The sequence below is a fragment of the Myotis daubentonii genome, chromosome 7, assembly GCF_963259705.1.
Source record: "Myotis daubentonii chromosome 7, mMyoDau2.1, whole genome shotgun sequence".
Taxonomy (NCBI): Eukaryota; Metazoa; Chordata; class Mammalia; order Chiroptera; family Vespertilionidae; genus Myotis; species Myotis daubentonii.
The window spans coordinates 41768678-41783563 of record NC_081846.1 but is presented as its reverse complement, the minus strand read 5'-3'; the positions used below and the strand labels follow the sequence as shown (position 1 = coordinate 41783563).

Sequence of the window (14886 nt, the reverse complement as noted above, 5' to 3'; positions counted from 1 at the left end):
TCACTTTTATCCCCAGACCCTGACCCTCTGGATGAAAAAGAAGCGTTCATCCTCATGTTGAGGGCAGGGTGTGGGGGTGCGGGGACAAAGAGCAGAAATGATGGGGAAAAGCCCAGAATTTCTGCTCTGATCCCAACTGCAGTCAGAATGTTCAACTGTGAGAGTTAAAAGGTCTTTTGAACTTGTGGTAATATACCAACACCTTTATGCTTATACTATCTAATCTAGTGTTTTTGACCCCCTCCACACTCTGTAGCACAAAGCTACTGCTGTCACTACTACTATTGCCTCCAGCACCTTCCATATCAATTTCTGTCATCAGTTTTCTTTGATTTGGGAAAGAGCAAGACCACAGTATAACTCATCCATGTTAAACATGTTTTTATTGATTTCAGAGAGGAAGGGAGAGGGAGAAAGAGATAGAAACATCAATGATGAGAGAGAATCATCGATCAGCTGCCTCCTGAACTCCTCCCACTGGGGACTGAGCCCGCAACCCGGGCATGTGCCCTCACCAAGAATCAAACATGACCTCCTGGTTCATAGGTCAACACCCAACCACTAAGCCATGCCGGGCGGGCCATCCATGTTAGAAGACTGGCAAGAATGACGACCACCTTAAGCTGGTTTAAATCACTTCCATGTCTGTTTATAACTGAACTAGCAAACAGTGAGCTTGTCCTGGTCCAGATTTTACCTGGCCCCCCAGCCACTTGCCCTCACAGGGACTTAAAGGTGACTCAAGGAATCCCACTCCTTCCTGCCCTTGCTTAGTGAGCGCTCTCACAGCCTGCCAGGCACCAAGGAGCAACCACCCCTTCCCACTCCTTTCAGGGGCTTAGAGTCAGGGGATAGGAGACTCTAGCAAGACATTCAACTGTCTCAGCCTTATATTCTCATCTATAAAATGAGGGTGATGATAATACCTATCTCATCAGGATGCAGTGAGGATTCAATGAACTCAAGTGCTTCACAAAGCAACTAGAAGCACTCCATAAATATGGGCTGGGGTGTGTGTGTGTGTGTGTGTGTGTGTGTGTGTGTGTGTCTACCAAGGTTCCACTGAGTTTTACACAGTCATAGGATACTTGCAAGACAACTGTTGGTATAAACCACACCTGCTGAAATAGAAAAAACCCAACTCTGCTAAAATATGGGGGAACATTCCTAAACATTTTAAACATATGTGAATTTTAAAAAAACATAATGTTGTAAGTTTTACAATACTAATTAAATCTCCAAAATTTGTCTCAAGGTTTCTTTCTTTGTGAAACACAAACTAAAAGGAAAAGACAATAACCTTTTCTAGGTTAAGTACAGTAAAGTAGCACTCTCAGAGGTATGTAAACAGAATTGCTAGACAATTCTTGGTCTTTGAAGGGAGTTTCCAGCAAAGATATTAAATTGCTGCTGAGGGGTTAGACATTTAACTTTCAGGAAGGTATATTGATGATGATCATTATTTTCAATATTGTTGTGTATTTACCCAGCAGATTTCCCCTAAAGAGCCACAGGCCTTCACAGGACCTGAAAGCTGAGGTGTGGCAGCCTCAGCCCTTGACCTAGCTTGATGCGCCTTTGGAGTAACAGGAACCCCTGTGGTGAAGGAGAAATGAGCCTCCTCCATCTGACTGGATGTTCTGTGCAAGTGTCCAGAGGTCCAAGGCAGAAGGCAAAGAGCCTTTTTCCCAGGCCAGAAGCAACAAGACAAACCTCTGCTGCACCGCCCAGGCCACCTGAGGCTGGTCACCCCTCTCAGCTCAGTCCCAACTGTGTGGGCTCCAAGAGCCAAGGGCACCGCTTCTCCAGTGTTAGTTTGCTCCCTCTTCCCAGTAGAAGGACTTTGGAGCATTGTCTGGACTGCAATCCATGCCCATCAGTACTGGGGCCTTGCTGGGTGACTGTGAAACCAGACCAGCACCTGAGCTTGTCTTCTATTCAGCTCTGTGAGATTAGGCCAACCATTCATCCCTTAGTTCCCCCATCTGTAAACACATGGGACTGAGATATACATGGCACTAAGGTCCCTATCAGTGTAACAGTCTGTGTTTCTAAGGTGACAGCAATACAAGACTGAAAACACATGTAAAAAATAAAAGACTTTAATTGTATAAAAAGTCACCCCATAATTAGAAGAGTCATGAGAAGGGTGGCTCCAGTCCTAATTTCACACACTTACTTACAAATAAACTAAACTTTATTGCATTCCCGCAGTCTCTAATTCTACATGGCAGAAAAAGATGGCTTACTGGTGACTCGATGTCCTCCAGGAGTAAAACAGAACAGCGCTCGCATTTCAGCAGAGTTTGGGCCCGGTGCATTATTTTCTTGACAATTTTCTCCAGGTCAGTCTGTTCCTCAAAGAGGTCGTTAACCACCTCTAGCAAAGCCTAGGAAAGATGAAAGGAATGTATTTAGATGAATACATGAGAGAATAAAAACGTTGTTATTTTTTTCTCTCTCAAAATTCCATTTAATCTTTGCTATAATAAAATATAAATATTTTTGTGTGGCTAATTTTTAAAATGTTAATGATTATTTTGACATATTTCCATAATTTTGTTTTATAACAGAGTCTTGAACTGCAAAATACAACTTGAGAATAGTGCCAGTCTTTAATCCCACATAATCCCACATATAGCTATATGACTATATCCCATATGGCTAATGACTACATGACTAATATAGTCATTAATTATAGGCTTCCCCTCCACCCCCACACACAGTTTTTCTGCGATGCAACTAGGTATACACCCAACATTTTATAAGTAACGAATACCTGATTCTCTCAAGAGCACATTTATTTTAGAAAATTACAAAGCAGCTCTTCCCCCCATCAGGAAGAAATAGCTTCTTGGTCAAACTTGAGACTTATTTTCACTAATACACATCTCTCAGAGAAGTCTGAAAGAATTATAGTGGTGAATGCTAATTAGGTTTCAGAGTCTTCCAAATATATATATAAAACCCCCATTAATCTTTCTGCACAGAAGTATTGCTTCATCTCAATTTGTCCAGAAAAATATTTAAATTATATATATATATACATATATACACACACATACATACATACAATACATCAGGAAAGAAAATACCATTAAAGTTTAAAACAGGAGAATAAAAGGGAAAACAAACAAACAAAAAATTTCTAACTTAAAAACTGGGTACTCATTTAATAAAAACAAATTCTAACTTAAAATAGAGTGAATAGCTGAAACCGGTTTGGCTCAGTGGATAGAGCGTCGGCCTGCGGACTGAAAGGTCCTAGGTTCGATTCCGGTCAGGGGCATGTACCTGGGTTGCGGGCACATCCCCAGTAGGAGATGTGCAGGAGGCGGCTGATCGATGTTTCTCTCTCATCGATGTTTCTAACTCTCTATCTCTCTCCCTTCCTCTCTGTGAAAAATCAATAAAATATATTTTTTTAAAAAAAGAGTGAATAGTTTTTCTACTCATTGCAAAAGCAAGTTGTAATATCCAGCTAAATTTGTATGTTATTTAGCTGTTATTTTATCCAACTAAATTTGCTTGCAATTGCACTGAAATAATTGTTATTTGGAGTTTTTTTATTACATGGATGTTTCCAGAGGTTTAAGAATAGTGGGCTATGTACAGGTGAAAATATTATGCTGCTATCCAAGAGCAATCAGAAAATTACACAGTCAGTGAATTGGCCAGAGGGTACTTTATTCAATTGAATTTAATAAGATGTGCCCTCTCAAGTCTGATCTCTCGCAAGAGGATTTCATGGGTTTTCAAATTCACATCTATTCAGGGAGATAGTGTTGATCATCATCCTAGGGACATGGTTGATTTTCAACTTTCATAATGAATTTGATTTGTCCTGAAACCATTTGAAAATTTCTTCTCTGAGTCTATTCAGGTAGAAAAGCATTTGAATGAGTTAATAGATCCATGAAATGAATCTAGTTCATTGAGCATCTAAAAGAGGACAAAAATATCCTAAGTGTTTTCTCTAAAGAGAGCTTGTGGAAATGGCTAATGATTGCTCTATGATCCCAAAGCAAAGAGCAATACCAGGAGGTGAAAAAAGTTTTAAGTGCATCCTGATGATCTGGCATTTGGACAGCAAATTAGCATAGAGGTCAATGTGCGATAATTTCATATCCAAATACAACATTAAAGAGGAAGCAATTGTCTGAATAATTACCAACAGAAATTCCCTGTTATTAAGAAGGAAACATTATTTCTTTAATCATCCGGACTATTTCTACAGATGGATCATATTAACTGAACAATTATTTAACTTTTCAATTTGTTGTGACTGCGTGATAGGGCCTCTGGGACCCACACACAAGAACATTTATCTCAGAGGAAAAACTCATTCTGCCTTGAGTCTTGCACTGACAAATCGCATTATAGCAACTTTATTGTTTCTAATTAAAAATTGCTGCTGTACTAACAAATAATAAAAAAATTTTCAAATAACAATGCAGTCTACCTCCAGAATAAGAGAAAGAGAAGAAAACCTGGGTCATATGCAATTCAACAGACATCAGAGCCTTTCACACAGGTGAACACTCCCTGCTTCCTGACTTCATAGGCATTTCCCCCTCCTTCTTCTAGTGACTTTCTTTTTGTTCCTGGTCTCATCCTTGGATCTCTTCCCTTCTCCTTTTTCTTTAATCCTCACCCAAGGATATTTTTCCATTGATTTTTAGAGGGAGTGGAAGAGAGAGGGAAAGACAGAGAGAACTACCGATATAAGATAAACACATTGATTGGTTGCCTCCTGCACGCGCCCTGACTGGGGCTCAGTCCAGGCAGGAGCCTGCAACCAAGATTCGTGACCTTGACCAGAATCTAACCCAGGATCCTTCAGTCCACAGGCCAACGCTCTATCCACTGAGTCAAACCAGCTAGGGCTCTTCCCTTCTCTTATCCACAAATTCTCCCCCAGATTAACCTACCTGATTGCCTAGTTTTAAATACTATCTATATGCTGATTACTCAACTGTTTACTTGCCAGCTGTACAAACCAATCATTTTTCATTCATTTCCCATGTCAGTAAGCCTTGTCTATTTCACCACTAATTTTAGGGGGAATCTCTCACTTTCTCATTGACCGAGTCCTAGCTACAGTATTTTTTTTTCAGCTTTATTGAGATACAATTAACATATAACTTTCTATAAGTTTAAGGTATACAACATGATTATTTGATACATGTATACTATATTCAAAATGCTTACTACAATAAGGTTAGTTAACATTATGCGTAGCATCACATAATTACATTTTTTTGTGTGTGGTGAGAACATTAAGATTTACTCTCTTGCCGTAACCGGTTTGGCTCAGTGGATAGAGCGTCGGCCTGCGGACTCATGGGTCCCGGGTTCGATTCTGGTCAAGGGCATGTACCTTGGTTGCAGGAACATCCCCAGTGGGAGGTGTACAGGAGGCAGCTGATCGATGTTTCTCTCTCATCGATGTTTCTAACTCTCTATTCCTCTCCCTTCCTCTCTGTAAAAAATCAATAAAATATATTTAAAAAAAAAAAAAAGATTTACTCTCTTAGCAACTTTCAAGTATATGATAAGTATAGTTACAATGCTGAATATTAGGGCCCCAGAATTTATTCATCTTATAATTGAAAGTTTGTACACTTTGACTAGAGTCTCTCCACTTGCTTCACACCTCAGCCCTGGCAACCACCATTCTACTCTCTGTTTCTATGTGTTCTGCTTCTCATTGATCCAACATGTAGGTGAGATCATACAGTATTTGCCTTTCTCTGACTAATTTCACTTAGCACAGTGCCTTCAAGGTCCATCCATGTTCTCACAAATGGCACGATTGCCTTCTTTTTATGGCTGAATGATATTCTATTGTGCATATACTAGTCTACACCATAATTTCTTTATGCACTCATCCATCAATGAACACTTAGGTTGCTTCTGGATCTGGGCTATTTTGAGTAGGGCTGCATGAACATGGGGTTGCAGATATTTCTTCAAGGTAGTGATGTCATATCCTTTGGATACATACCCAGCAGATTACATGGAAGTTCACTTTTTAATTTTGTGAATCACCTCCATACTGTTTCCCATGGTGCACAAGAATTCCATTTTTTCCACATCCTCACCAACACTTGTTACTGCCATCTTTTTTATAAAAGTCATTTTCGTAGGTGTGAGGTGATACCTCATTTTCGTTTTGATTTGCATTGCCCTGGTAATTAGTGATGATGAGCATTGTTTCATACACCTATTGATCATTTGTATGTCTTCTTTGGGGGGAGGGGGGGAATGTTCAGTTGCTCTGCCCATTTGTAATTAGATTATTTGGGGGTTTTGTTATTCTTTATTTTTTTTTTAATTAAATCTTTATTGTTCAGATTATTACATTTGTTCCTTTCCCCCCCCCCCCCCCATAACTCCCCTCCTCCCAGTTCCCGCCCCACCCTCCGCCCTCACTCCCCACCCACTGTCCTCATCCATAGGTGCACGATTTTTGTCCAGTCTCTTCCCACATCTCCCACACCCCTTTCCCCCCCAAGAATAGTCAGTCCATTCCCTTTCTATGTCCCTGATTCTATTATAATCAACAGTTCATTCTGTTCATCAGATTATTTATTCACTTGATTCTTAGATTCACTTGTTGATAGATGCATATTTGTTGTTCATAATTTGTATCTTTACCTTTTTCTTCCTCTTCCTCTTCTTAAAGGATACCTTTCAGCATTTCATATAATCCTGGTTTGGTGGTGATGAACTCCTTTAGCTTTTCCTTATCTGTGAAGCTCTTTATCTGACCTTCAATTCTGAATGATAGCTTTGCTGGATAAAGTAATCTTGGTTGTAGGTTCTTGGTATTCATCACTTTGAATATTTCTTGCCACTCCCTTCTGGCCTGCAAAGTTTCTGTTGAGAAATCAGCTGACAGTCATATGGGTATTCCCTTGTAGGTAACTGAGTTTCTTTCTCTTGCTGTTTTTAAGATTCTCTCTTTATCTTTTGCTCTTGGCATTTTAATGATGATGTGTCTTGGTGTGGTCCTCTTTGGATTCCTTTTGTTTGGGGTTCTCCGCGCTTCTTGGACCTGTAAGTCCATTTCTTTCACCAGGTGGGGGAAGTTTTCTGTCATTATTTCTTCAAATAGGTTTTCAATATCTTGCTCTCTCTCATCTTCTGGCACCCCTATAATTCTGATGTTGGTACGCTTGAAGCTGTCCCAGAGGCTCCTTACACTATCCTCGCATTTTTGGATTCTTTTTTCATTTTGCTTTTCCGGTTGGATGTTTTTTGCTTCCTCGCATTTCAAATCATTGACTTGATTCTTGCGCTCCTCTGGTCTGCTGTCGGGCGTCTGTATAATATTCGTTATTTCAGTCTGTGTGTGCTTAGTTTCTTGTTGGTTCCCCAATATAAGATCGAGGGTCTTATTAGTTTTTGTGTAGATCTCATTAAGTTTATCGGCAGCTTCTAAACAGTTCTTGAGAGACCTTAAAAGTGTGGTTCTGAACTCTATTTCTTCCATTGACAATTTTGTCCTGTTTCTTTGTCTCCGCATTTTGTTATGCTTCCTTGGTGCACCCCCTAGTGGTCTTTGTTCGCAGTCTTATAGATAAATCTTGATTGTTGTAGCTAATTCCAGGGAGGGTTTGACCTCCAGGCCAAGTGGCTATGAGAATCAGCTGTGTCAGCAGTGAGAGAACTTCTGTCCTCTAGGGAGGTGCTAATCTAGCCTTTGCCTGAGGCTATCCGGCAAATGCCTCTGTGCAGGGCTTGGGCGGGGCGGGTCACACAGGATCAACAGGGTGGGCCGGAGAGAGCAGTTATGGCGGCTCTCAGTCCTGTCCCAAGGGGCTCTGCCTCTCTGAGTCCCAGCACCCGCTGCAAAGCTCGGAGAGAAAGCTGCACTCGCTCTGACCGAAGCCAGACAGTCCCGCTTCTCCTGTTTGAGTCTGGGTCCCTAAAGACGCGCCCGGATCTGGTGCTCAGAGTCTGCGACTCCCTCCCGATTGAAAACAACAACCGCGCCCTCTGCCGCCAGCCCACTCCGCGCACTCCGCACCTCAGAATTTGACTTCAGCACTGCGCCTCCTCTGAGTGTCCGTATGCGTTTCTCTTTCCTCCTAGTTGTAGGACTTCCACTCAGCCAGCGTTCCTGTGGTTCTGGGTGATGTCCCTTCCGTTTTTTGGTTTCACTTTTGAAGTAGTTGTTCAAAGCAGCAAACTCTGGCGTTAACCTATGCCGCCATCTTGGTTCTCTCGACTATCTTTCTTTCGGGGTTTTGTTATTGAATTGTATATTTTTGGATAGTAACCTCTTATCTGATATAAATGGTTTGCAAATATTTTCTCCCCATTCCATAGGCTGTGTTTTCATTGTTTTTATTGTTTCTGTTGCTGTGCCGACGCTTTTTAGCTTGATGTAGCTTCACTTGTTTATTCTTGCTTTTGTTGCTTGTGCTTTTGTGTCAGATCAAAAAAGAAAATCACTGGAGCTTTTCCCCTCATTTTTTTCTAGAATTTTTACAATTTCAGGTCTTACATTTAAGTCTTTAATCCATTTCAAGTTAACTATTGTAATAAGATAGGGCTCCAATTTTATTCTTTTGCATGTGAATATCCAGTTTTCTCAACATCATTTATTGTGAAAAAAATATCTTTTCATCAGTAAATATTCTTGGCTTCTTTGTCAAATATATATTGACTGTATAGACATGGGGTTTATTCCTGGGATATGGATTCTATTCCACTGGTCTAGCTATCTGTTTTTTATGTCAGGGTCATACTGTTTTGATTACTATAGCCTCACAGTATAGTTTGAAATCAGGAAGTGTGATGCCTCCATCTTTGTTCTTTTTCAGAATTGCTTTGGCTATTTGAGGTCTTTCCTTTCTGTCTCTAGACACACAGACCAAGCATTCTCCTGCCCCAGAGCCTTTGAATTTAATATTTCTAATGCCTGAAATGCTATTCCCAGATCTTTGTGTAGCTTTGCTCTTTTGTTTCATTCAGGTCCCCGCTTAAATATTACCTTCTTATAGAGACCTTCTTAATCACTCTCTGAAATAAACATTCTCCCAAACTGTCCTTCAGGGACCAGTCTCTATCCCTTTATCTCACTTCATTTTTGTTTATAGCTTGTCTATTGTCTGTTGCTCCTACTAGAAAGCCAAGTTCTCTGAGGGCAGGGACTTTGAACAGATAGTGTCTGAAGAATACCACATGCAAGATGGCGGCATAGGTTAACGCCAGAGTTTGCTGCTTTGAACAACTACTTCAAAAGTGAAACCAAAAAACGGAAGGGACATCACCCAGAACCACAGGAACGCTGGCTGAGTGGAAGTCCTACAACTAAGAGGAAAGAGAAACGCACACGGACACTCAGAGGAGGTGCAGTGGTGAAGTCAAGTTCTGAGGTGCGGAGTGCGCGGAGCGGGCTGGCGGCGGAGGGCGAGGTTGGCATTTTCAATCGGGAGGGAGTCGCAGACTCTGAGCTCCAGATACAGGCGAGTCTTTAGGGACCCAGACTCAAACGGGAGAAGCGGGACTGTCTGGCTTCGGTCGGAACTCAAAGGCAGCTTTCTCTCCGAGGTTTGCAGCGGTTGCTGGGACTCAGAGAGGCAGAGCCCCTGGGGACAGGACTGAGAGCCGCCATAACTGCTCTCTCTGGCCCACCCTGTTGATCCTGTGCGACCCGCCCCGCCCAAGCCCTGCACAGAGGCATTTGCCGGATAGCCTCAGGCAAAGGCTAGATTAGCACCTCCCTAGAGGACAGAAGTTCTCTCACTGCTGACACAGCTGATTCTCATAGCCACTTGGCCTGGAGGTCAAACCCTCCCTGGAATTAGCTACAACAATCAAGATTTAACTATAAGACTGCGAACAAAGACCACTAGGGGGTGCACCAAGGAAGCATAACAAAATGCGGAGACAAAGAAACAGGACAAAATTGTCAAAGGAAGATATAGAGTTCAGAACCACACTTTTAAGGTCTCTCAAGAACTGTTTAGAAGCTGCCGATAAACTTAATGAGATCTACACGAAAACTAATAAGACCCTCGATCTTATATTGGGGAACCAACTAGAAATTAAGCATACACGGACTGAAATAACGAATATTATACAGACGCCCGACAGCAGACCAGAGGAGCGCAAGAATCAAGTCAATGATTTGAAATGCGAGGAAGCAAAAAACATCCAACCGGAAAAGCAAAATGAAAAAAGAATCCAAAAATGCGAGGATAGTGTAAGGAGCCTCTGGGACAGCTTCAAGCGTACCAACATCAGAATTATAGGGGTGCCAGAAGATGAGAGAGAGCAAGATATTGAAAACCTATTTGAAGAAATAATGACAGAAAACTTCCCCCACCTGGTGAAAGAAATGGACTTACAGGTCCAAGAAGCGCGGAGAACCCCAAACAAAAGGAATCCAAAGAGGACCACACCAAGACACATCATCATTAAAATGCCAAGAGCAAAAGATAAAGAGAGAATCTTAAAAACAGCAAGAGAAAGAAACTCAGTTACCTACAAGGGAATACCCATATGACTGTCAGCTGATTTCTCAACAGAAACTTTGCAGGCCAGAAGGGAGTGGCAAGAAATATTCAAAGTGATGAATACCAAGAACCTACAACCAAGATTACTTTATCCAGCAAAGCTATCATTCAGAACTGAAGGTCAGATAAAGAGCTTCACAGATAAGGAAAAGCTAAAGGAGTTCATCACCACCAAACCAGGATTATATGAAATGCTGAAAGGTATCCTTTAAGAAGAGGAAGAGGAAGAAAAAGGTAAAGATACAAATTATGAACAACAAATATGCATCTATCAACAAGTGAATCTAAGAATCAAGTGAATAAATAATCTGATGAACAGAATGAACTGTTGATTATAATAGAATCAGGGACATAGAAAGGGAATGGACTGACTATTCTTGGGGGGGAATGGGGTGTGGGAGATGTGGGAAGAGACTGAACAAAAATCGTGCACCTATGGATGAGGACAGTGGGTGGGGAGTGAGGGCGGAGGGTGGGGCGGGAACTGGGAGGAGGGGAGTTATGGGGGGGAAAAAAAGAGGAACAAATGTAATAATCTGAACAATAAAGATTTAATTAAAAAAAAAAGAATACCACATAATAAATATTTGTTGAATGAGTAAATAAACTGTGCTGTACATGAGGATGTAAAGATTAATAATACATGAAGCTTCCTTTAAGGAGTTCAAAATGTAGTTGGAGAGGAGGGCCATCAATAAATACTATAGAGTGTGATAAGAATCCATAATAGACCAATGGCAGTATACACAAGGAAAAACAAACACAGAGGGGAAGATTAACTAGAAGTCTGATCTGGGTCCTGAAGGAAATTCAAGGCAAATGGTAATGCGAGTCAAAAGGTGGACATTAGGCACTGAATGTAGAGGGAGAAATGTGGGTAAAGATAAGAGAAAGTGAAGTAAACAGATTGTTTTCTGGAAAATTGGGACTATATTGCTAGAGTGCCACATGAAAGGAAAGGTATGGGACTAATGATGGGACTAACGATGAAATAAGGATCCAAATCAGAGAAAAGGTGTGGTATGCTATGCTGGAGAAGATTGCTGTAGTAGTGGACTGTGTTTATATGTGTACTATGAAATATTCATCAATCATAATGCTCAACAAATGGAACTTTCCATCAATTTGACTACCAATTAATTGGGGTTTCCAACCTTTGGGAACACCTTCTTGTTAAATATATTTTTAAGTTGTGACAGCAATTTCCCTATATTTAAAAGTATAATGAGCCTAATATAATGTAACCTGTTTGATAGTTTAATATTTTTTGAGCATCTGTCTTTTTTCAACTATTAAACTCTATAACTGGTGAAGAAGGTATATGAGGACAATCTCTGTGTGTGTATTTCTTTATAATCCTACTAGAGGCCCAGTGCACGAATTTGTGCACGGGTGGGGTCCGGCTGGCCCACCCCGATGGGGGCCCATTGACTGAGGGGCCACAGGTGGTTGGCCGGCCGCCCCCGCCCCCGATTGGGGGCCGATTGGGGGCCGATCGGGGCCCAGATCAGGCTGGTTGGCTGCCACAGTGCGCGTCATAGCCACCAGTCGTTCCAGTTGTTCTGGTCATTCGCTGGGCTTAGATAGATAGATAGATAGATAGATAGATAGATAGATAGATAGATAAAATAGTATTTGCATATTGTTCGGTTATCTTGTGATGGTCTGCCAGAAAACCTTTCAATTCAAAAACAAAATCTGTGAAATGGGGTGAAATCATTTATAATATTCCTTGTTTCTTAAAGAAATTAAATTCTAAAAATATTACTAAATTGTGTTATTGCTTCAGAGCTATAAGAAAGCAAGACTTGCCGAAGCCGGTTTGGCTCAGTGGATGGAGCATCAGCCTGCGGACTGAAAGGTCCCAGGTTCGATTCCGGTCAAGGGCATATGCCTGGGTTGCGGGCATATCCTCTGTGGGAGATGTGCAGGAGGCAGCTGATGGATGTTTCTCTCTCATCGATGTTTCTAACTCTCTATCTCTCTCCCTTCCTCTCTGTAAAAAATCAATAATATATATATATATATATATATATATATATATATATATATATATATATATATATATATATAAAAGAAAGCAAGACTATACCGTCTGATAATATAGATGTGAAATTAATTTCCTTTTTAAAAGAAGCTGGTACTATTTCTTTCATAAAAAACAACAGAGAATTTGTATCCACCTTCATTTGGGCTCATTTCTTAAAGGGGTCTTCAACCACAGACTTGTAGGATTATAGAACTAAAAACAATTCCTGGACAGTTCTAATGTCATCTGGGATTAATGACTCACAGACTCTTGAAAAACAGAGAGCTTTGAGGGTTGTGAACCAAATTTCTTTCTACTCACCCTGCTTCTTTCATATTCTTTCCTGGAGGCAGCAAATACCTGAGCATTCGATATGGCGATTCCACAGAATGGAAGATACATCTGCATAACCTGGGGGCAGAGAGAGTTAAGAGCATTGAAACATCACTGAACTAGATTCCACATTTCCTGAATATACTTAATTGTAATACTTTCTTTTCTACCATAGAGATTGAGTATGGCATTATTGATACTGGTAGCTTAACTTCAGAAGGCATATTTTTCAGAGTTAACTATAAGATGGTCTCAATCAAGCTTTAAGTAAAGACAGTAACATCTAAGAAGACATAAAGTAAAGCTACACATTATGATGGCTATGAGACAGGAACTATGTCTAAGTACATCTTTGTCTTCCTTCTTTGAACAACGAGAAATGAATAAACTCTGATATATCTAGAATTTAAGGCTCACACTCAGATTTAGAGGTAGGCATCATATAAGTCAATTTCTTGTACATATGTATCTGTAGCATGGAATCTTAGCTTGATCCTAGAACTCTGTCATCTTCAGATACAAATATTCCTGTTAGGATTGGCCCAGTAAGAACTTGGGGGCCAGAGAACCTAGAGGCCTCATGCAAAAGAGCGCAAACTGCGTGCTACTCTGCAGACATAACTGGACATGAATGCAAATTTGTGGGATGGTCCTACAAAAGTCTGTTTGAAAAAAGGCTGGGAATTCTTTAAGAGAGCACTCCTCCTACAGGAAGAAACACGTCTGATGGAACTGATCCTAACAAATCTTTCTCATCACAAGGGGTCTAGTGTACGTCTAGGGATTTTCAGTACTGCCTGGTATTCACGCGCAAATTCAATTCCACAATCTCTAATTCCAGAGGAAAAGAGAATGCCCCAAGTAAAATCCTAAAGCATTATCTCCCTAAACTCTTCATAAAATAAGATATTGTGACAAGTGATATACCTTTGGGACTTCTCTAAAGCAGAGGGAGAAGGGCATGTTTTTATATTACATTCTCTCTCTCTCTCTCTCTCTCTCTCTCTCTCTCTCTCTCTCTCTCTCTCTCACACACACACACACACACACACGCACACACACACACGCACACACACTACATGCCCTGCAAAAATATACAGAGCAGTCACAAAACAGAGCAGTTTCTGCCATGCGCAAAGTGGGCAGAGCAGTGCTCACAGTTGTGGGGAGGGATGAGAACAGCAGGAGCAGATCTGCCCATGGGCACACACATATGCAGGTCTGAGACACCCCTGGGACACCCAGAACGTAATTACTTGGAGTGAAAGATGATTTTGCAGAGGCTTGAGGTGGACAAAAGCTGAAGGAAAATTCAATTAAAACCTTGCTTTGGCTACCTGGGCATACTCAACTCTGACCTTGGGTCCCCAACAGTATTTCAGAATGCTGTCGAAGCTAATACTGTGGCCCCAGTCTTAAAGAAGAGAGAAAAATAGTAGGATTGGTATTAAGTAGAGGTATACAATAATTGGTTTCATTGTTGCAGATATATTTCAGGATAAGTTCCTTCACCGAATTTGATTCAAAGTAAACCAATATTTAATGAGGACCTGCTTTATGCCAGATACTCTCACTTCGTTTCTTCATTTGAATTGCACATCAATTCCCCATGGAGGAGCATTATGTACTAGTATTTTACAGACTGGGAAACTCAGTAACTTGCTCAAACTCACACAGGAACTCAGGCGCATCTAATTCTACAACTGATGCTCATTCCTACACATTGCCTTTGAGAACTAAATGTTATTTCTGTCGCCCCCGCTTTCCCCTTCCTTACTCCTCCTCCTCATGCCTTAAGAAGTTTGTCAATAAACCATTACAAAGCTGTCAACCTAAAGCTGTTGGATACTCTGCCAGAATTTCCCTGCCTTGGCCAGAATGGGACCGTTTTCAACTTCACCTACACACTCAGACAGCATTTTCCTGCAGTTTTCTGGTTTTGTGTTTTTCTCTGCAGTAGAGAGATTGACAGTGATGGAGGTGGAAGGGAGG

The 14886-nt window shown here is 41.0% G+C and overlaps 1 protein-coding gene across 1 annotated transcript in view; it reads right to left on the bottom strand.

Moving 5' to 3' along the window:
• PDE11A (phosphodiesterase 11A) overlaps positions 1-14886 on the bottom strand; it is a 308732-nt gene that overhangs the window by 190494 nt on the left and 103352 nt on the right. Inside the window, exons 3-4 of the mRNA XM_059703969.1 lie at positions 12883-12972; positions 2250-2390 (exon numbers count right to left, since the gene is read on the bottom strand). Coding sequence (XP_059559952.1) covers positions 2250-2390; positions 12883-12972 — 231 coding nt within the window. The remainder of the gene's footprint in view (positions 1-2249; positions 2391-12882; positions 12973-14886) is intronic.